At 44.7% G+C, this 22,212-nt stretch overlaps 1 protein-coding gene across 1 annotated transcript in view; it reads right to left on the reverse strand.

The window, feature by feature from the left end:
- CACNA1B (calcium voltage-gated channel subunit alpha1 B) overlaps window positions 1–22,212 on the reverse strand; it is a 1,081,812-nt gene that overhangs the window by 433,139 nt on the left and 626,461 nt on the right. The window contains exon 8 of the mRNA XM_078642008.1: window positions 4,673–4,776. Coding sequence (XP_078498134.1) covers window positions 4,673–4,776 — 104 coding nt within the window. The remainder of the gene's footprint in view (window positions 1–4,672; window positions 4,777–22,212) is intronic.

Below are 22,212 nucleotides of genomic sequence, written 5' to 3' on the forward strand. Positions count from 1 at the left end.
TGGTAGCGCTCCTAGAAAACTGCAGTAATACATTTTCATCGGAAAGCAGTTTTATGTAAATTGCTGCTGCAAATCCACTGGTTCTGTTAAAGGGGAACAGATGGAGCCCATACCTCCTATCTATTTGTCCTACTGCATGGGGTATAATTGCATGGGGTAATATTGCAACATTGAAAGATTTGAGGTGTGCAAATACACTTGCATCCAAGGGTAAATCCAGTTCAGAGTTTTTTCTGAATTAACTACTAACTCTAAAGGAAGGCTTAAATGTCAGTAACCCTGAAGAACAGAAAATGTACAGCCGAGACCAGTAAAGAAAAAAATAATAAAGCCCTCGCATGATGTATATTATCACCATAAATCTGCTATAGCAAGAAGTTATCTCCAGCCCATGCCTCAACCCCTGACAGCTAGCTTTAAAACACCAAGCCCACAGGAGTTAACACAGAAAAACACAATAAACTACCGACCCTCCAGAACACCAGGGAATTAAGCAATGTTCAACCAATCACGAAAGGTTGCTCGACCATTGAGGGGGCAGGTGGTTATTGTTTCCAGGCAGTTACCATCGGTAAAATAACTACACCTCTCACGACCAGCCGTGCTCCTCCGCTATTGTGGAGGACCGTTGCCCCCCAAAATGAAGGAGTACGTTTGTGGAATTTCTCATTTGATATCAGATTCATCATATCTCTCAGAATCTAGCACTGGGATGAACTAACTGCACATGGATTTAGAAGGAGAATACTTTGAGCAAGTTGCACCAGGTCACACATGCCACCTTCCTGGTTGGGTTCACATTGTAGCTGAGTCAAGACGAGCACCGGGGCAAAGATGACAAGTGCGGTGCTGGTGACCATGGGGGCAATACCTTCTCCCATCAACATGATCAAATGACCAGAGCTGGTGGCCTGGGGTCCTTTGAGACAACTTGATGTTTGACATTACAAAGATGTTACATTTGTACTCAGACAGTCTGTTTTAAATAGATCCACATGGCTTTTGCCAGCTCTGAATGCTGTCAATCAATACACAATACAGCAAATCAAAAACCTGAGCTTGAGAGGCAGACACTAGAATGAAGATGACTTCTGACCCAGTAAAACATGATGAGAAAAACGTTCTTGCATTAAAAAAGCAAGAGACTGAATCTCTGCCCTACCACCAGCAAAAACTGCTGCCTGCCTAAACGTTACGTGTATGTCAACGGTGTCACCATCAACAGGCACACACTAACAGCCTTTTAGGGAAAACCACTTTAGATCCAGGGACTTGTAGTTCGACTTAGCCAATTACATGTATAGGCCTGAAACTCCCAGGATGCAAAGCAATGGTGGCTACTGAAAAGTCGGTACTGGTGTCTGGTGGCACACACATAACATGGGGGTCTAAAGGCACCTGTAAAAGCAACTCCAGTAACTGAACTGTTTTTGAAAAAATCTTGAGTTGTTGTGTGTCACGGGTGAGTAGCACAGACAGAGCTGGCTTTATGCTTTGCATTCTGAAACATGCTGTTTTTCTTTTCCCATTACAACAAAATGCCAGCAGAGCTACAATGCTAAGATAAAACAGGGGTGAATAAGCTAACTACGCCTAACACAAGGCACATTGTGATTCCTATAAACACTACCACAGCAGAGCAGATAAACCAGACTACAAAAAAGCAGTGCAAAATGAGCCTTTCTGATATATTTGCAGCACAGAATACTGGATATAAAATATATCTTCCACCCCTTCTCCATAAAAACCTCCTCTGTCCTCCCCCATCAAACTCACAAACATAATTTACTCATGTACCAGACAGAGCCACAATGTCAGTGACCACAAATCTCCACAAACCAAATCAGATGCAGGCCTGTTATGAAAACATTGGATAATACTAGAGGCAGATTGTGGGTTTAACATCAACAAACCAGTGCAATTAAGGTAATTGATCTCTGCACCAAAACAAAATATGTACTGCCCAGTCAGACTCAACAAATTCTCACTTCCCTTCCAACAAAAACAGACACCATCGAGTCTCCAATGACCTGCCGCCAGCACAGCTTCCCTTCATCAGTGATCTGCCTGGTTCTCTCACTGGCATTCAGCCCTGAGCCTGCATGGCTTATCAGGGAGTTCTTATACTAGTTCCACGCCAGCACAAAAAGTCACAGGGTAGGCACTTCTCTGCACATTGAGAACTGAACTAGAACCTTGATCCGCAAATACTGAAAAAATGTCACAGCTCATCGAATTTCGAACTTCAGGTTATTTAAGTTTATAAATCGCCCATACACACCCTAGAGGGTTTATTGCAGCTAATTGGGCTGAAATTCAGCACGACTCCTTAACATGGAAAGACAAAACTCAGTATTTATAACATTAAGCGATCAGCCAGGCTTTGCGCTATTTCCTAACAGGAGTGTGCATGGTCAGGAGGCCTTTAATGCTTCTGATGTTCAAAAAAATATTCCATAGCAATTGCTAAAACCAATGGCAGGTTCAAGAGGAGTTGGATGGAAATAACTTCTATCAGCGGCAAATCCCTTCTTATGGCGGCAGAAAGATCTTGCGTCTAAGCGCGCTCTAGAAGATAAAACATGTGCAGTGGCAGCGTGGTCTTTCCTTGAAAGATATTTTCATTCTTGCCCATTTGCACCGAATGCCATTGAAACCTGTGGCTACCCTGTACTCTTCTCCTCTTGAAAAGAAATCTCTTTTCTCAGGTCTAGGCGCCCCACGGGCATCAGCGGTGAAGCTCCTACTTGAAGAATGTACCATGGGATTGGAAGCAATGGAGGACTTTAACCTTTCGACGCTGGAGATGGAGAAACACACTCTTATGACTTTCCCCCATAGACTCTCAAACTCCCATGAATACCCATAAGGCAGCAAAGGGTGGTCCCAAGCTCAGACCACACACAGCGGCTGAAGCACGTTAGGAGCACAAGGTGGAGGCCAGGCCTACACAGCTGCTTCAGATGCCCTGCTGTGGAAGCGAAGAAGCAAATCCACTTATCGCAGAAAGATTCTTGTAATCTAGGATGGAAACTTCCATCAGGGAGAACACCCTGCAGTGACAGAGCTTCTCCCCTTCCAGTGACCCCCAAAATGTCCCACCATGTCTACATCGTCTACTCCCCTGCTGCTATGTATGCAGAAGATACTAATACATCCCAGAAACTTATTTGTTGTGTACGTTATGTTGCTGGTGATACCAGAGAATCACACACCTTATGCGTATGTCACAGAACCGTCCTAAGAATTCATGAAGCACGCTGCTAATGTATATACCATAAATTACCCGCTGTGTGCGACACAATCACCCCCTATGTACCTGAATTAATATCTTGTGTTTATCACGTTATACCCAGTGAATATAAAAATCGTCCAGTGTATCCCAGCCTGTAATTCTTTGGGTGTATATCACTTTATTCCTGGTGTGCACTCTCAGTATACTCTGGAATTATTTCTGGAATTCCTCATGTGTTATACAATTACCCCATGTATGCCCTGTATCACTCTCACCCATGATATGTAGTTCTTCGACAAAGAATATCCCAAGAATCACCATCTTGTATATACCTATCACTGAACTACCCTTGTATATACGGCATCACAGAAACGGCACTATGTTTAGGCATGTATAGTGATAAACACATAAAGCGTCTGATCCTACTTACACTTGTAATGTGTGACATGGCTTATTCTACTTCTGAAGTTTTGTTGGGTTGCGGTTCTAGCTTGAGAGACAGTTGCAACAGGAGAAGTGCAGCTCCTTCCTGCTCGTTTATGCACCCAACAAACTTGGTGATGAAGATGGGATCATCATAATCCACTGTTAACAGGCATCAGTATCACACACTATGTATATAGGCATTCTAGATATACACTATGGGGCTCATTACGATGTCGGGCACAAAGCCCCTGCCCGACAGTCAGAATCTTTCCGACCGCATCGGAGCCCTTCCAACCGACTCGGTCAGTCTAAAGTCCGACCGCCCGATTACGATGTTCGTCTTTGGAACGTGAACCAGCAGGAGCCTGTGTTATGGCCAGTTCTCTGCGTAACACAAGCTCCCATGGTAAACAATGGGAATCCGACCGAACAGTGTACGGTTGCATCTTAATCCGGCGGTTTGAACCGCTGACCGTAAGTCGGTTGGTCACGAATCTGAGACTGCATCGTAATGAGCCCCTATTTCTAGGTTCAAAGTTAAACAATCCATAAGCCCCCACTGAATGTGCTGCTCATGCACTATGCTAACAAGCAATATAGTAGTCACTAATTAAGCTCACCTACAAAATATCTCAGTATCAGGATATTAATGTACCATTTTTAAGTAACATGTTGGAGGGTGTGTGCCTCTCTCATAACCACTCCTCTGTAACATCATAAAGACACTTTCTCCCCTCTGTCACATGGCCAAGATTGCAGTTTCCCTCCTGCCACTATCGCCGACATTGACAAGGAAAGAGCCTTTCCGGCTTCTACCGCATTATGGCTTTCACTCAAGTCTAATATGACTCTAAAGGGCATATATCCTTCTACTTTTTCAGTGGTGTCAAGACACACGATCTCTGCATTCTTCAAGCCCCATCCACCCATTGAGGCAAGAGTCCCTGCCTCTGGTTCCCGCAAGGGAGGTCAATGACACAGCAATGGTTGTGGTTATAAAGCAGGTCTTACCCGGACAGGACACCCAACACCAAGTTGAGCATGAAGAAAGATCCAATGATGATCAGGGGGATGAAGTAAAGCCAGTTCCATGTGTTTCCTGCTGCATCATTTGTCTGAAAGAGAGGAAAGAGTGTCATGATCAATCTTGATACACCAGAAATAAACCCCAACAACCGAGTAGAAGAGTCCCCACGCTCCTGAGCAGAGAGCCACACCCACATCCCCACAATCCTCAGTGTACAGCTGAAATCAGTGGAGTGCAGTGAGAGGAAGTGTGGCCAAGTGGTTACAGTGTTGACTGGAGCCTTGAGGATTGAAAAACAGCAGGGAGGGCTCTGGCACCAAGCAGCTTAAGTGAGGAACCCCGCGGGCACTGACTGGGTGCTCAATTTTAGGTCTGGCCTAGAGACAGCTTTAGCTGTTTTACCAGCTCATGTAAACAAAGCAGTTCATAAATAAGACACCCATATTGACATAAAGGGGCTTTCCATCAGCCTCCTTCATCCAACACTATTCATTTGTCATTCCCATTATGCTTCTAACCACCACATCATACGGCACAAGGCATTCTGTCAGCCCATTTCAGCCACTGGTGCCTTGCACTCTGAGTGATGGCATTTTGCCAGATCACATGTACATGTTCACCTTCCGTGCCAGGGCTAGGGGACTAATACTTTACTTTGCCAATCTTTTTTTTCTTCATTCTTAATTCTTTTTCATTTATTTTAGTAATTCTTGTACGATTAAACTATGTCACAATGAAACGGTAATTCACGGCCAAGAGTACCTCATTTTCAGGCCAATAGGAATCATATCTTCCTGTGAAAGGAATTAACACTAAAGAGGCTTTCCACACCTGTTGCCAGGACACCTCAATGCTAAGAAGCACCAGTACTGTTCTATTAAAATGATATGAATAATTTGTTTATTGTCCGATTTTCCATTTTTATTGCATCCATATGGCCTCCACGTTTAAGCGGCTGTAGATTGCTTTTTTTATTTTTGTGGAATATGCTTACAATAAAAAAAAAATTAAATGTAACCAACGCTTCAGCTTGCTACGGTCAGACCTACTGGCTTTGCAAATGTTTATTTATTGTAATTGCCGCTCAACTGAGTTGCTCATTGCTTTGAGCTATGAGGTCTTTCACTGCAGCCTCCATAGGGAAGCCACCAGCACAAGTCACTCAGCACCTATTGCGGGGGGGGGGGGTTCTCGCTCTTATTCCTGAGGCACCTTCCCCAAAGCTCGAAGACCCTCTGGGATGATATGAAGTCAGTATATGAAGCAGATAGAAGTTGATGAAGCATCGGTCCGTAAATCCTAATTCTCATATTGGGGGAATTACTACCTGGGTAAATAGCCTTAGGGTGAAGTCCAATATTATATTACCTCCCTGGGAGATAAGATGTTCCAACGCAAAAACTTTTTAAGTCACTAGGATTTATGTGACAAAGGGCCAGATGTATGACCCTTTCATTTTGCGAGTCACAAAATCCATCGTTTTGCGACTTACAATTTGCGACTCGCCAAATGGAATATACAACAGTGTCTCAGACACTGTTTGCGATTCCCAATGACCCAATGTGGTCATTAATATTTATGAGGCAGGTTGTTATTTGTACATTGCACAGAGCTATTTTGCGGTCGAAAATGGGCCGATTTCCCATTTGTGACTGCAAAAAACGGTAGTACATCTGGCCCCTAGTCTCCCACACAAAAACTGTTTGTAATTGACATCATATTTTTTTAACCAATTTTTGTTTTTATCATACCAAAATAGCACAACAGAACATATGATTACAGAAGTATCTTATGGGTATTATCCCCACATGTACCCGAGGTAGCATGTGGGTAAAATCAGTGAAACCATTATTACATACGCAGTGCCTGCCAATAGCAGTAGTGCCAATGGGGAATCGAATTTGTAATTCACATCATGTTAAAAACATTGTGCAACTAACACTGTGTTCCAGGCACTCAACTAAATTATGGTTTATTCTGAATGAAGATTCTGTTTTTAAAAAAAGATCACACTACCGAAAAAGGGGTATTACAAGGGGGTGGCACATGGGAATCTTGGAACTGGGCCTGCTGCTTTTAAAGCCCACGTGGTACTACTCAAAATTAATTTATGTAAATAACAAAAAGCACTCCCAGTCTGCTCATTTATGATGAGGCATGATCTAACACAGCCCTGCCAATGGGTGGCAACAAGTGCTGCCTTTTTTCTTCCCCTTCGACCATTTGTTTTCTATTTACAAAGACAAAGCCAGGACAGGGCCCACACACATGTTCTTGACCAGGGCCTCACAAAATCTTCTGACAGGCCTGCTGCTTACTTAAATGGAAGCCAAGGCTGACCCTAAAGTCTGCAGGCCCAGCAGCTGAAAGTTTTGTCTCTTCTCCCAAACTTCGGAGGAAGAGGCTGCAGCAAGACTGACAATGAGGCAGCCGGAGGGCTCTGTCTGGTCTTTCAACCGACTGACAGACAGGCCTATTTCATTTCCTTCCTCAGCTGCTATCAGGGCCTTAGAATAAGTGGGAGAGCAGACTAACACTGTACTAGGACAGGAGTGGCAAGCCTGGGTATTTTAAGTCCTCTATCTCCGCCTTCTGTCTCAATTAGATGCATGTGAACTGGTACAAAAGGCACACAGAGTGAGGCAGGAGGTGGGACATTACATACAACATCCTCCTCTCTCCTGGCCATTTAGTGATGACCAGGTTAGTCCTGTAGCAAGGACTAAATACAGTGCATAGCTCAGGCTACAATACATAAGTAAAGTGCTGTCTTTTTAGTTCTGAATTATGCTTTAAGAAAATAATTATTTTATGCTATAAATTAGGCAACATCATTTCGATTACATATTATTCCTGCAATCAAAATGATCAATCATTCTTCCCAGATGTGTTCTGCAGATGGCAGCAATGGATAGTCCATTTAAATTTATCAAAGCCTTCAGTACTGAAAAGGACCACTTTTCATTAGGAATAAACTCACCAAATATGTTCAACAAAGGAACCTCCACTCCAGATTTGCACCTAGCCTCAAAATCCCACCATGCAAGGAAAAAACATAGGTTGCACATCTTTCTCTGTTCAAGCAGCCAAACTGTGGAATTAATTACCCCCAAACATAAGATCCACAGATAACCATCTTATCTTCAGAAGACTACTCAAGAGTTGGCTCTTTCCTACATAACTATCATACTCAAACACAAATGGACTGTATACCTGTGTATATAAACATTTGACTTGGTGATATGTATGTATCTAAATATGTGTATTTCTTGATATAAATATGTATAATTACAATACAATACTAGGATTTTTAGGTAGACAAGCATGGTGGGATACCTTCCCTCCACAAACTCAATAGTGAGATTTCAACCACATTGAGCATTGGATCTCTTCAGACATCCATTAAAACATACTCTCAGAAAGGACCAAATTTTAAGTCTCAAGGTTACCAAACACTGGCTTCCACAAATTGAGTTGTGGAAACATTTGTGCAGCCTTCTCCTCATGCTAAGATGTTGGCTTCACTGATAAATCCTCATACTGCTCAAATACCTTTGGCTTATCCCTGCATAAGCAGTCAACAAACCCAGCAGCATCAGTGACCACTGCTGTCTTTCTCCCTAAAGGTTTCTGGCACAGGTCTAACAAATAAATGAACCACAGGTCCCAGCTATCTGCTCAGCTCATCCCTATACAGACCTCCCAACACACAAACATACAAGGTGTGGCAAGAACAGCAAGCATTCCACTGAGCGGCCTTTCAACAGACCATGCAATGCGTAGATCTACCAGTCTTTATATTTAACAAGCTAGTGATTCACGGATCCCATTCTTCAATGACCCCGTAGTGCACAGATCCACAGTTCGTAACATGGACCACAGCCCGCATCCCACCGACTGCAACAGATGCAGCTATGGCACTTAGCTCCTTCTTTAATAGAATCATGGGGAGAGGAGTTGGCCTAACGGCTAGGGAGCTCGACCTCGGACCTGGAGGAACTGGGTTTGAGTCTCGGTAACAACGCCAAACTTCCTGTGATTCTGGGCAAATCACTTAATCTCCCCGTGCCTAACAAAAATGAATGTGTGTCCTAATGTAACGTAACTGATGCTATGTAAAGCGCTCTGATACCCGATTCGGTTCGGGTCTAGTTTGCGCTATATAAAACTCTGCCAAAAAAATTAAATCAACTATGCACAGACCCACTAAACCTAGCAGGATCCACAGAAGGGGCTGCATTGAGCGCTCTTCAAACAGGCCTCACAATCAACAGATCCACAGATATCTCCATAAAATGTGTTAATTTACTCCTCAGTGACTTCTCCCTGGGTTTAGAGTAGATTTCAGACTTTTAGAAAAACTCACTAAAAACTCTAAGTGTGGTCATGAAAATCTATTAAAGTAGTAGATTCCCATGAGTACTCCTACAGCATCACCTTGCCCATCTCCAATGTCCACTTGTTGGACAATCTAAGTAAAAAAAGGAGAATAGAAATGTGCGTTTGTAGTTTTAAATTGTATTTTTGCTTCTGTTCTCCACAGGTATAATACTCCGAGGAGGGACTCTAAGTCAGCAACGAGCAGGATGCAGGCACGTATATAAATGTTTTTTATTAATTAGGTTCAAATGTACACTGGAAGCTCCACCAGGGACAGGATGGCATCATTACGTGCAATTTATTCTTGCAAACTACCAAACCAACATTCAGTGACACCCACACTTCTCAATACATCCCAATTGAGTTGGTGAGTAGGGAGCAGAGTACAACAAAATACTCTTATACCCAAAACACACATGCCACCACACACAAATGCCTTATATACAAACACACATACATGCTGAAGAATCCCAAGAGGAGAGGATAGAACACCACATAACTTAACATGGTATTACAGCACATAACTCCCTCTTGTACGATCAGCATACACTCACACCTAAAGACACAGGGAACAGAATAGTAATTTCAAGATAAAATAAAACCACTCAAATTAACACAAACATCAAAATCCACAAAACCTATACATAGTCTCTCTTAGACCCTTGGTAAAAGGGCCCTTACATCCTCTGTCAATCAACAACAAAAGTAGTAGATCAACACACGTATAACATAGAACATCATGCCCAAGGTACTCACAGTCACTACAACAAAGAGCAATGGAGCAAAAAGCGAAGGGTGGAAGGTGCCTCTCCAGACGGGGGCTAGCCATTTGTAAATTAGACCAGGTCCGGCTCCAAGAGTCCAGTCCAGTCCACACCACCAGGCTAGGACACTTGTAGATGGGAACAGGGGAATCCCCAGTCTGATTTTGGCGTTGTAGACCCTCATCAGTAAAGTGCAACTTGAGCCTTTTGGAGCAGTGAGCATGGTGCCCACATTTAGGCATACCTGCCACACGTAGGGCATCTCATTGACCAGCATACAGCAATACACGACAATCTAATATGCGACATAACAAGCTCACTCATAACCTCTTCAATTAAAAAAATAAACATGTCAAAGCAAGACCAATAATTGCATAGTGGAAGAGGTGTGTACTGCGGCCAGGGTGCCTGACTCCGGTCTACGGGGTTCACGGTTCGACCCCGGCGCCGGTGGCAGGTTAGCCCAGCACCACGTGACTCTGGGCAATAGCTCGCTTAATCTTCCTTAGGGCCCCTAGCGCCGGGACACCACTTCGGAGGTAGCTGTGTGCTTTACAAATACTGGTATTTCATTTCATACATACATCCCATCACCAAACCCAATAACCAGCAAGCAAAGTAATCTTGTGGTGTAAAGATACTAGCCGCTGGATGTCTGGCACGCGCTCTTACGTTTGTTCCAAAGCCCAGCCTCTAGTCCAGCATCTCTCCTGCTGCCAACTACCATGACAACGTTCCGAAAAGCACAGATGACATCTACGTTGTCAATGTATTTTAAGCCCACTCTATGCCTTGATCAGATGGTCTTTGGGAATCCACAGCAAGGCAGTGATTCATGTTTATAAAGAGCTACAGTCACAGACATCAGAGCCTCCCAAACACAGCAACATAACACTATACACTGACCACAGAAGAAACAATCTTGGCACTTCCTTTCATTCACATTCCCACACACAACCCTTGCACGGCATGGGTATCCACAAACTCCCTGACAGCCACAGAAAGATGCCACAGGAACTGAAAGTCCTTAAACCAAGTCAAAGACCCCAAGGGAACATGGACTGCAAGTGCCAACGTGAGGAGGCAGGGAGGGTTGTACTGGGAATGCAGCATCTTGAACAAGAAATGCTTGGGCACTTTTGTGAACCCAAGCACAGGAGCCTTGTCTGCTCATCTACACATACCACAAGTCAGCACAAGTGAATCTCCAGGTAACACAGGTCCGCCAACTCTCGTACTGTCACTCTGCGTCACATGCCATCAGCACTCTATACGTGAGCTGATATCACACACCGACCACAAGCTGAGATGGAAACCACACACACAGAAGATTCCCAGCTCCTGGGTGCAGGTTCTGCACCCTTAAAGTCCAGATCATCAGAGGTATCTTCAAAGTGTTTTGTGTATTTCAGTGCAGGTAGAGCAGCCCTACCAAATGTCACTCATCAGGGGTTACATTTACGCAAATTCAATTAAAGTCCGCGCATCACTGCACTTATCTTAATTGTTCCACAAAATAAGCTTCTCTCCCAGTACTCACAAAAGCAATCATGCTGCAGCCAAGCCCAGCCCCTCGTAGGTTAATTGACCACGATCCAGAGTCTTAGCTGCTGCCTGTGAGGTGGGGAGATGTGTTTGCCATCGTTATTGTCCCAACTCGCACACAAAGCAAAGCAGAGCAAGGAAGAGGGAGTGTCAGTGTGGAAATGAAGGGACTGTATCAACTGTGGTACGAACTAGTAGCACATGCCTCCGCGGTACTGCAGAACCTGGGCTGGGTCCGCTCTGGCCGGTCAGCCTCTGGCTGCAGGCTCCAGACCTCCCATCCAGTGGATAGGCGCCGATGAGCCTGTAAGCTGCTGAAAGAACACCATGGTCGGACGGGCCTATAGGGCAATCAGGCAGTGCCCCATGTCGGTCAGTTTTTTGGCTGTTTGTGGGCGGATTTGTGGTCTGATGGGCTGGTTTTTACTGTTAATTTCCCAGAAATGTAACATCTCCCAGCAGCAAGCTCAAATACATGCAGTCTTTCATAACTTGCAAAACGCGTACACAGAGTGTATTTACAAGTTCAAAACAGTCCCAATTTGCAAACATGGGTCATTTTTTTTAGTATCTAATTTACTAATGGGTTCCACTTTATTTTAGTACCTGGGCCCTATTTTATTGTCCCTGTCCAACACTGAAAAACACCAGCTGCTGGGGGAGGGAGGTGGGGTGCACAGTCATTATTGTGCCGTGTGGAGAGTTAGTGGGCGGAGTTAGAAAGAGGATTAGAAAGCATCAATGGTTTTGACAGAGCCCCCAGCAGCATGACAGGCTCTCTTGAGATGTTCCACACACACCACTCTCGAGCATCCACCCAGCTGAGGCAGCCTTTACTGCTCCGGCCAGTTGTCTTTTTTCAAAAGCGAGATCCTCCTAAAAGTTTGCATTCCAGAAAATGGCCAGGAGAGTAGGTGGTATTTATTCCATACTCTCCTGTCCTGTTGGTAAAAGAGTGCATAGTACACTGCAGAAATATTTTTGCCATGTATTCTATGCATCAAGTACATAATTAGTGCTGCCCCCATTGATAGTGAGAAGCAAGTGAAAAACGTACCCTAACAGGCACTAGGCCGCAGCGGTAATTCCGCCCCGGCGCTGGGGGATGGGGGGTGAGTGCGGCGACACCATGCTCGTGACGGAACCAGACCGCCATGAGTCACGGGCAAGCTGTGCTCATGGCGGCGTGGTTGCGTCATCAGCAGGGAAGGGGTTATTTTGAGCTGGTGGAGTCTATCGCAGCCACGGCTCGTGCAGGGCGTTACACCGGGCGGTGACGTCAGGCAGAGGAGGGGCAGGGGGGGGGGTTGTAAAATGCGGGATATGGACGATGTCAGGTAAGTACCGAAAAAAATAAATAAAACGAATTTCGTTACCCGGGCTGCATCGCCAAATGTGATGCAGCGCGCGCAACGAAATTCGTTTTTTTTCCCGGTACTTACCTGACATCGTCTATATCCCGCATTTTACAACCCCCCCCACCCTGCCCCTCCTCTGCCTGACATCGTCGCCTAGTGTAACGCCCTGCACGAGCCGTGGCTGGTCTATTGGCCCTCATTTTTGGGGACTGGCACTTATTTTGTCTGTATCAAACCTTTACGGAGAGCAAGAGAGCGAAATAAAACAAGCATTGGAAATGCAATAGGTCTCGCACCATTAGAGTTAGTGCTTTTAGAATTGTTTATGGGTTTTTTTTGTAAATGTTTAGCATTTTTGTTTCCTGTAGCCAATGCTAAAGAATTACAAATAAAAAAAGCCATAAACATTTCTTAAAGCTCTAACTGAAATGGTCTGAGACCTATTGCACTGTGTGAGGGTGAGGGGTTGAGGATGAGTGAGGGTGAGGGTGAGAGTGGGTGAGGGTGAGTGAGGGTGAGGGGTTGAGGGTGAGTGAGGGTGAGGGGTTGAGGGTGAGTGAGAGTGAGGGTGAGTGAGGGTGAGTGAGGGTGAGGGGTTGAGGGTGAGTGAGAGTGAGGGTGAGTGAGGGTGAGGGGTTGAGGTTGAGGGTGAGGTGTTGAGGGTGAGTGAGGGTGAGGGTGAGTGAGGGTGAGGGTGAGTGAGGTGTTGAGGGTGAGTGAGGGTGAGGGTGAGTTAGGGTGAGGGGTTGAGGGTGAGTGAGAGTAGTTGAGGCTGAGTGAGGGTGAGTGAGAGTGAGGGTGAGTGAGGGGTTGAGGGTGAAGGTTTGAGGGTGAGGGTGAGCACACAAGCTTAGGAGTATGTCTTAGCACAACTTGCCCTCACCAATCACCTTTCACTTCTCAGGGCCTATGGACTTTCAAGGCTACAGATAGCATCTGCCATGTGCCTTAGAGGAACATTTATGTTTTAAAAATGTATTTGACAAATAATTATCGATCCATAGTTCAGCGCCGGCGAGATTATGCATTTTTGATATTTTTTGTTGCTGCACAGGCACTCGTGAGCATCATCTTTACCAGACTATACTATGGGTGGGCCGAGAGTTAGGCAGTCCAGGATCTGGGTGTTGCCATTTTAGAATGGCCCCTTACTTGCCAACTGATGGAGAATTGTTGGGTGGTCTCACTACTACTCGCTGATCTTGTAATTCATGCTCTAATACAAATGAACACTAAATAGCTTTTTATTCACCATCTCAGCAAGAGGCCAACAATTGAATAAGCAGAGTGTGAACCCTTCAGTGAACAGCACCAGTGTAAGTTGTGGATGACTTGAGGATTGTCGCTCATATTTTAACAGATTCGTAACTATTTCACATACATCTTTTTAGTACGAAAGATTCGCTGTTTTTTATTTTCTCATCTCTGATGCATTTTACTTGTTTCTTTTCATTCCTGCATAAACCATAGAGCCAACTCGGCACAAACGTGTTATAATGTGGTCAGAGGGAGGGGCACTAGATGACGAGATGTGGACTACCGCCACATTATGCAAGCTTGCCAGAGCCTCTGTGCCTTGTGGTAAACTACAGCTGTTCTTGAAGTGCTCAGAGCTGCTTCTTCATTCAACGTAAGCCATCGCTTCACTCCAATGAGAGCATCTGAGCATCCTGAAATTGACGTCCTTTGCATAATAAAAGTGTTTACATACCTCAAGCTTCTTTCTCTAGGATTCTTTCTGTAGGATTTCCTTCTGTTTCCTGCTCAATGGTTTCTTCAATGAAATGTTCTTAATTGCTTGTTTCTTTGCTGATTTTTTGGAGAGCAGAACTAGAGCACAGCTTGTAGCTACTCCTTTCAGTCTTTCGTCATATTTCAGTTACTGGTGCGTGTACTGCATCATTGAGGCACACGGCCCTGGTGCTGGGTGTGCAGGGTCGATTTTTACATTGACACAAACATGGGAAATAAGTGGTGCAAATTGAAATTATACTGTTTTCGTGCATGCTATTTAAAAAACAAAAATACGCTATTCCCTCAAAGTTATTACCAGCAAAATAACGAGAGTGTAGTTTGCAGAAAGCTCTAAAATAGCACTGGAAACAAAGACAACAAGTGAAAGCAAGTTGCGGTAAAGCGGGTTTGGGCTTTCATTTAATGTTATTCCCGAAATGTGCTCCAGGCAACACGTTAATCTCTTTGTACGTCGTGTTTGTGCTGCATATTTGGAGGCTTGACAATAACATGCTAGTTGGGGCTGAGCAACACCAAAATGGTTAAAGGGACTGTAAGAAGGGACGGTGCAAGGAAAACAAACTGCGAGGGGCGGAAGGAAGGAGACAATGTAAAAAAAATTCAAATGAAAAGAAGCGAGACGGGTCAATTACATGTTCCCTCCAAGCGCAATGCCGCTGCCAGCAGCGGCAGAGCAAGAAAGTCAGCACAAACAAACGGTGCGAAGAGGTGGCTCAACATATAACGATGCCGACTTTGGAGAAGGAGAACAGGGTTCGAGCCTCAGCGTGGGCGGCATCATTAATTATAAATTAAATAAACTGAGATCTCCTGCATATTAAATATAAATAAATAAACAGCGTGCGTGGGGTGAGGGCAGGAAGCTGCCAGCTATTTAAAAAACAAAAATACGCTATTCCCTCAAAGTTATTACCAGCAAAATAACGAGAGTGTAGTTTGCACAAAGCTCTAAAATAGCACTGGAAACAAAGACAACAAGTGAAAGCAAGTTGCGGTAAAGCGGGTTTGGGCTTTCATTTAATGTTATTCCCGAAATGTGCTCCAGGCAACACGTTAATCTCTTTGTACGTCGTGTTTGTGCTGCATATTTGGAGGCTTGACAATAACATGCTAGTTGGGGCTGAGCAACACCAAAATGGTTAAAGGGACTGTAAGAAGGGACGGTGCAAGGAAAACAAACTGCGAGGGGCGGAAGGAAGGAGACAATGTAAAAAAAATTCAAATGAAAAGAAGCGAGACGGGTCAATTACATGTTCCCTCCAAGCGCAATGCCGCTGCCAGCAGCGGCAGAGCAAGAAAGTCAGCACAAACAAACGGTGCGAAGAGGTGGCTCAACATATAACGATGCCGACTTTGGAGAAGGAGAACAGGGTTCGAGCCTCAGCGTGGGCGGCATCATTAATTATAAATTAAATAAACTGAGATCTCCTGCATATTAAATATAAATAAATAAACAGCGTGCGTGGGGTGAGGGCAGGAAGCTGCCAGATATGGAAATACCAGCATCAAAGAAAACAAGACGGAGGGAAGAGAGGGGAGAGGGGAGGGGGGAGGAGAAATGCGACACGGCGGGAAGGGGCAGGCAGGATGACTCAGGGGAGGGGGCGGAGCGGGGCAGAGCGGCATGTGGGTGTGAAGAAGCCGGTCCTTTGAAGTGAAGCTAAGCTTCACTTCAAAGGTGTCGGAGGAATGCGGGCGGCTGTGCACGCGCTTTTAAGCTCAATGCACATGCGCATTGAGCTTAAAAGTCACGGGCACTGCAAGGAATCGCCACGATTCCTTGCAAGTTAGATAAAGAGTAGATGAGCCCCTATAGTCTCGCTTGCTCGATGCGCATGCGCATCGACAGGCGAGACCTAAAAACAAGCGGAACAACAGAGGAAGTGAAAGATGGAAAAAACGTCACAAGTGGAGGAAGCAGGAACCTGCACAAGTGAGATAAACGGCAGGGGTGCCTGGTGGTGGATTAAAGAGGCTTGAGGTGGATTCAAGGCTGTGCAGCCTTGGTATTCAGCGCATCAACATTTAATAGCTCTGCCCGCAAGCTCCTGAGTAGAGCTTTGGGCACCAGCCAGGAATGTTTTAAGGCATGGTCAAAGTGGGCATGTGCTCAGGGCCCCCTGGCAAACTGACCGTTCTCTCTATTTGATCTGTCTATTCTATTTCTCTATGTAAACCTTTCTCTCCACTGCTACCTCCAAGTGTCTCTCTAAACCAGGGTCATTTATAAGATTTTTGGTGTCCCAGGCAAGGTATAGTTTAACTGTTTCTGTATGGCCTTGCTAAAATGTAGAATAGTTTGGTATCATTTGAATTGGAATTAGCAAGAAATGGGTAATAAAATTAGATATTTTTCTGTACAGTTGCCCCCAAAATATTTTCAATCTTGGCCCTCAAAATCCTTAAGATGACACTGATGACCTTGTATCGTTTCGAAGGGAGGTAAATTAAGTACCATTACAGTGGCTGTTAGTAGCATATGTTATTCATGCACTTAGAAACAGCAGAAGTGCTGTAGAAAGTGCTATACAAAAACAAGTTATTATTTCTATTTAGCAATCACTTGTTGCATCTGCTTAGTCCCTCTCTCAGTGCACTAACGCTGCCCTCCGCCACTTCTACAGAGCTCATGTTCACAGGGTGCATTGGTGCAAGAGAGGCATTCGGAATGATGTCTGCTCCTGACTTGTTATCAATATCATAAAAAGGGGCTTGGATTACTTTTCTATTGTTTATTATTGTGCCATCAATGCTTCCAGGACCACCCTGTTAGATAAAAAAAAAGTAGATTAGAAGCACCAGGGTCATCCAGAAGCGCTAAGGCAATCCCAGGAGCATGTAATTGCACAAAAGGAGGTAATTCTGAAATGCATCTCTTTACATGGACCCACAGGTTTATTTCTAATCGTGACAAATATCACCAGGGCTGGCTTTAGTACTGGTGGCTCCTGGTGCGACAACCTTTGTGTGCGCCCCCCCACAATGACTTAAATCTCTACAGATTCCATCACCACCACCCTCCAAAAGTGCCCCTCATCTCTCCATAGCCCCTCACTCAAATGCATTTAATTCATTTTAGAGTGCTACTCATACCAATGTAGGGTGTCTGAGCACTTTACATCGCACACATACATGATACAGAGACAATGAATCATACCTGTGTAAATAAGTCTATGAGAAATATAATATATTCCAAAAACAGTGAGGATTACAAGGTGTAAGAATCAAATGGCATCCATACTAGTAGGTGGTATATTTTAAGAGTGTTTGATCTGGAGAAGCACAAACTCAGTATTTAAAACGTACCACAGATGCTGAGGTTGGCTTTACCAATTAAAATGTATTTCAATCTAAATACATTTTTTTTGCAACATTAGAATATTGAGAGACTGGGGGAATAATATACTTTTCTAGCCTATTCCATGCAGTTTACATGCAGCTCTTTGAAGACAGTTCATAGGTCACTGTGCTATATCAGAATTATAACTTAAGAACTGCAAGTAACAAAAGGATCTCTGTGACAAAGTAGTAACCCACTGATTTAGCCACATAAAATACAGCTCTGTGATCTTCATGGTACACATTCTTTGCAGCAGGCATATTAACCCTCAGCACTACTTTATTATGAGTTAAAACTGCCACCGAGAAAACTCTGATCTCTCTTTATCTGGAATATTAATCACTAGAGTTATCTTGACATTTTTATTTTTGCCTGATAATTGCTGGACACACAAGGAACTCTACAGCAGGTACTTTTAAACCCATACGTTATTGCTAAGCACAGCACCCCGAGCTCCACGCCAGGTGCGGCTGCACCGATTGCACCACCTTTAAGCCGTCCTAGAATGCCACACAGATGGCTTTGGAATATCACACACATGCTTGCTGAGAACATGAGAATATCAAACATAAGCGAACTGACATCTTGGCAGCCCGGTAGGAGAGACGGCCTAGGCAGTGAAGGACTCCAGGCCCCGCCCCCATCCCATGTCCTTCCATGTCTGCTTGTGGCACTCAAGGCCCTACTTCTTGTCTCACACTGCCAGCATTTTGTCCAGGTAGGAAGGTCTGGTAACAAGCATGCATCAGGCTTGAACTGTGCAGTCTTCCATACTACTTCAGTGTACCCTCTTGTGGCCAAGCCACACAAATGACCAGGACATAACCTATAACTGAGCATGAGCAGAGCAGAACAGAGACCACCTGTGACCAAACTGTCATAGGCACCAGCACACTCACTGCAACCATTAGAGAGTTGTCAATAGACTCAAACTGAGGGCCGAGGCACCCTTCACGCGCCATTAACCCCTTGGCTGCGGCAGTAATTCCGCCGCAGCGCTAGGGGGGAGGGGGGCTGTGTGGCGCCGCCATGCTCGTGACGGAACCACTCCGTCACGAGCCTCGGGCACGCTGTGCTTGTGACGGAGTGGTTCCGTCACGGCCCCGCCCGCTCAATAGAACGCTCAGCGCAGGCGCGAAATCGCTGCCGCGCAGGCGTGGCGGCGGGGCCGTGACGGAACCACTCCGTCATTAGTACAGCCTGTCCGTGGCTGGTGACGGAGTGGTTCCGTCACCAGCACCCAAAGGGTTAAAAAGGCAAAGCACTAATCTTTGGTAGCATTCACGGTCATCACATGAGATCCAGGTAAGCTGCTCTGTTAACAGGAGTTACGAATCTTGCTCTAGTCATAGTCTACTGATGGAATAAGTAAGAAAAAAGAAACAAGACTGTAAACATGCAACAAAGCCAATCTTGTGTTTGCCATTAGCTGCATGCGTTTTGGTTTAGCCAATGCTTGCTTTGTTTTGTCATGGTTTTTGTAACACTTTGTTGTTGTGGGAGATGACCATACATAAACAACATGGGGTATACCCAAATTACCCTTTAATACCTGGGTATGGGACGTGGCTTTAAACAATAGAAAAATGGTATAAAGGAAACAATACTTTTATGAGTAGAGCACATTTAATTACCCTCTCAGCAGTAATTATTATTCATAGCGAACGTATTAAAATCAGTTTATAACACACACAGGCAATGGCGCCTATTCAAGGAGAAACAAATGATGTATATCACAATATATATTACATTACAAGGAAAAGCAAACATGAAACAAATAACAATAACCCTAAAGAAATTATTCCCACCAGTGTCCCCCCTATACTTCTGGGCAAACAACTTAGAGGTAGTCAAAGTGAAACCCTTATACTAGTTGGCCTAGCTCTAGTGTAACACAACATAGTTCCAAGGATCACTATCAATCCAATGACTCCTCCTTAAAAGTGGTACAAAAGGGGGTGGTGATGGAGGGAGCATCTGAACCAATCAAACACTCACACCCCCTTTTGTACCGCTTTGTTCGCCATAAGTTGGCAGGGTATGCTCAGACGTGAGTCCCTTGCTCACTTTGCCACTGGATTCAAGCAAGCCGGGCTGAAGACGGCTGTAATGCCAGAAACCGGTCCTAGGAAGCTTGTTTCTGGTCCAGAGAAGGCATGGCTTGGCAGTTCGGGCTGGACTGTTCCCATGAGGCACAGGGTCAGACTGATTTGCATATGGCCATGTCTGAACTGGGGTGGCAGAGTGGGCTAAAGAGCGGTGATGGATTAAACCCAGATCTTTTAACTGAGTGTGAGTGTTTGATTGATTCAGATGCTCTGTCCATCACCACCCCCTTTTGTACCGCTTTCCTCCTTAAAAGTGACACTTTTAAGGAGGAGTAATTGGATTGATAGTTGAGACCGACAGGGTCTGAAAACAAGTACATATCGATTGTCTGGAAAGAGGCAGAGATCATAAGAGTTAGGGCACAGGTAAAGATCAAAAGAGACTTTTACAGGGACCTAAATCATCAGAGTCTGGACACAGGTACAGATCAAACGAGACTGGACAGAGACACATATTGTCAGAGTCTAGAACATAGGTGCAGATGACAGAGTTTGGACTCAGGCGCAGACCAACAATCTGTTCTCCAGCACAGATCGACCAGATTCAGTGGCTCACGAGGATACGGTTATTCCTTCTCGTACAGATCCACAAGCACCATGAACCTTGTCTAGTAAATGGCCATCTCAGGCCATGCCATATTCTCAATAAAAATAAAAGTGTAAAAAAGGTGGGGGGAACATGAATATTAAACAGCTTGTGAGTGAGACAGTACACCGGGAGGGGGTTTCTGCAGATGGACGGTGCATATCTTGGCTTCTCCCTGGGGGCACGAGTACCACCCGCTGCATCACCGCTTACATAGAGAAGGCGCCAACTGCTCTTCTGCCAGCGGGAAGATGCTTATAATAGCACACACCGCCAAAGGCTCTCAGCCTCCATCAGCAGTTTTACTTTCTTTCCAGGAGCATTTCTATTTTACATAAAATATGCGTCAGTTGAGATTCAAGGCACAAAAAAGCAAATTCCAACATCTGGTAGCAACCTAAGCATCTGGATAGAGCTACATTGTGCAGTAGTTCTGAAATACCCTCAAGAAACTCTTATTTCAGAACTAAACACTGACATACTTACTCCAAGGTTCTTTGTGGGTGACTACCTGCTGCTCGGAGGTCTGGGAAGGACACTAAGGGCCTGATTAGGAGTTTAGGCGTTATATATCACCCGTGAGAAATAATGGTACCAAAGAATACTTTATTTAGAAGAGTGGCTCAATGGTTAGAGCGGCAGACCCTGATGCAGAAGTCTGGCCTGGGACCAGGGTTCAATTCCCACCTCGGCGGGTCTTGGGCTCAATTTCCTCGGACCTGATAATTCTCGACTCGTGCCTATTCTAATCATAAGTCCCACTCTGCAACTCTGGGCAATAGCTTGCTTAATCTCCACAACGGCCCCAACAACGCTAGGATGCCTGGCTTCACCTTGGGGGTGCCCAGGAGTGGGCACTTCACAGGGAAAGGCCAGGAAGGGTACCTCAGCGGTATTCGTACAAGCGCTGAGAGGCCTCCAGGTAGTCGTGCGCTATACAAGTACCTCTACGTTACATTACATTATCGAGTGCGATAAATAATACCTATTACGAATTTTTGAGGAATAACATGCACATTTTGGTGTTTAACATAGCAAAATCCACACGATATGGTAAATGCAGTATGTTTTCTCCCAATAAACATCAGCTGGTTTGACTTGCCAAAATTTAAGGAAGGTAGAGTTATCGAACACATCTGATAATTATTGGAGGCGTTAAATATCTTCAAACTCGTATTTCCGACCCATGAGTAAATGGGTGTTTACGCATAAGTTGGAATACAATGAGCAATTTGTAATCAAGGCATTTATCATTCCCGAACCTCACTTATCAATGTTATTAGAACAAAAGCAAAAGAGAAGCACCTCTACAACAAAACCTCTGAGCAATGTTGTATAAAGTAAGACTATGGCAGAATCCAGCAGCAAAATAGCATTTTTTTCAGTTTCAATATCCAGGAGCAGAGGTACTGCAAAAAACATACATCATCAAAAAAACGTGTTGTTAGTCGTTTTGTACTTTTGTTAGAGTGCACTCAGCAGAGTCACAAGGTCCAAAATGAGACAGAATCCAAGGGTTGATGGCAATGCAGATATGATTCCTGTCATCTTCTTAATGGTTTTCATCAGGGCCAGCTTATGGACAAATGGTCTGCAAATTCACAAATCAATACCAGATAGGCTAAAGCATTTTAAACAGTGTACCAAAAACTGCTGTCTTCAGGGAAGGAAGGATTATCTAATGCTAC

This window comes from Lissotriton helveticus, chromosome 5_1 (genome assembly GCF_964261635.1).
Source record: "Lissotriton helveticus chromosome 5_1, aLisHel1.1, whole genome shotgun sequence".
Lineage (NCBI taxonomy): Eukaryota > Metazoa > Chordata > Amphibia > Caudata > Salamandridae > Lissotriton > Lissotriton helveticus.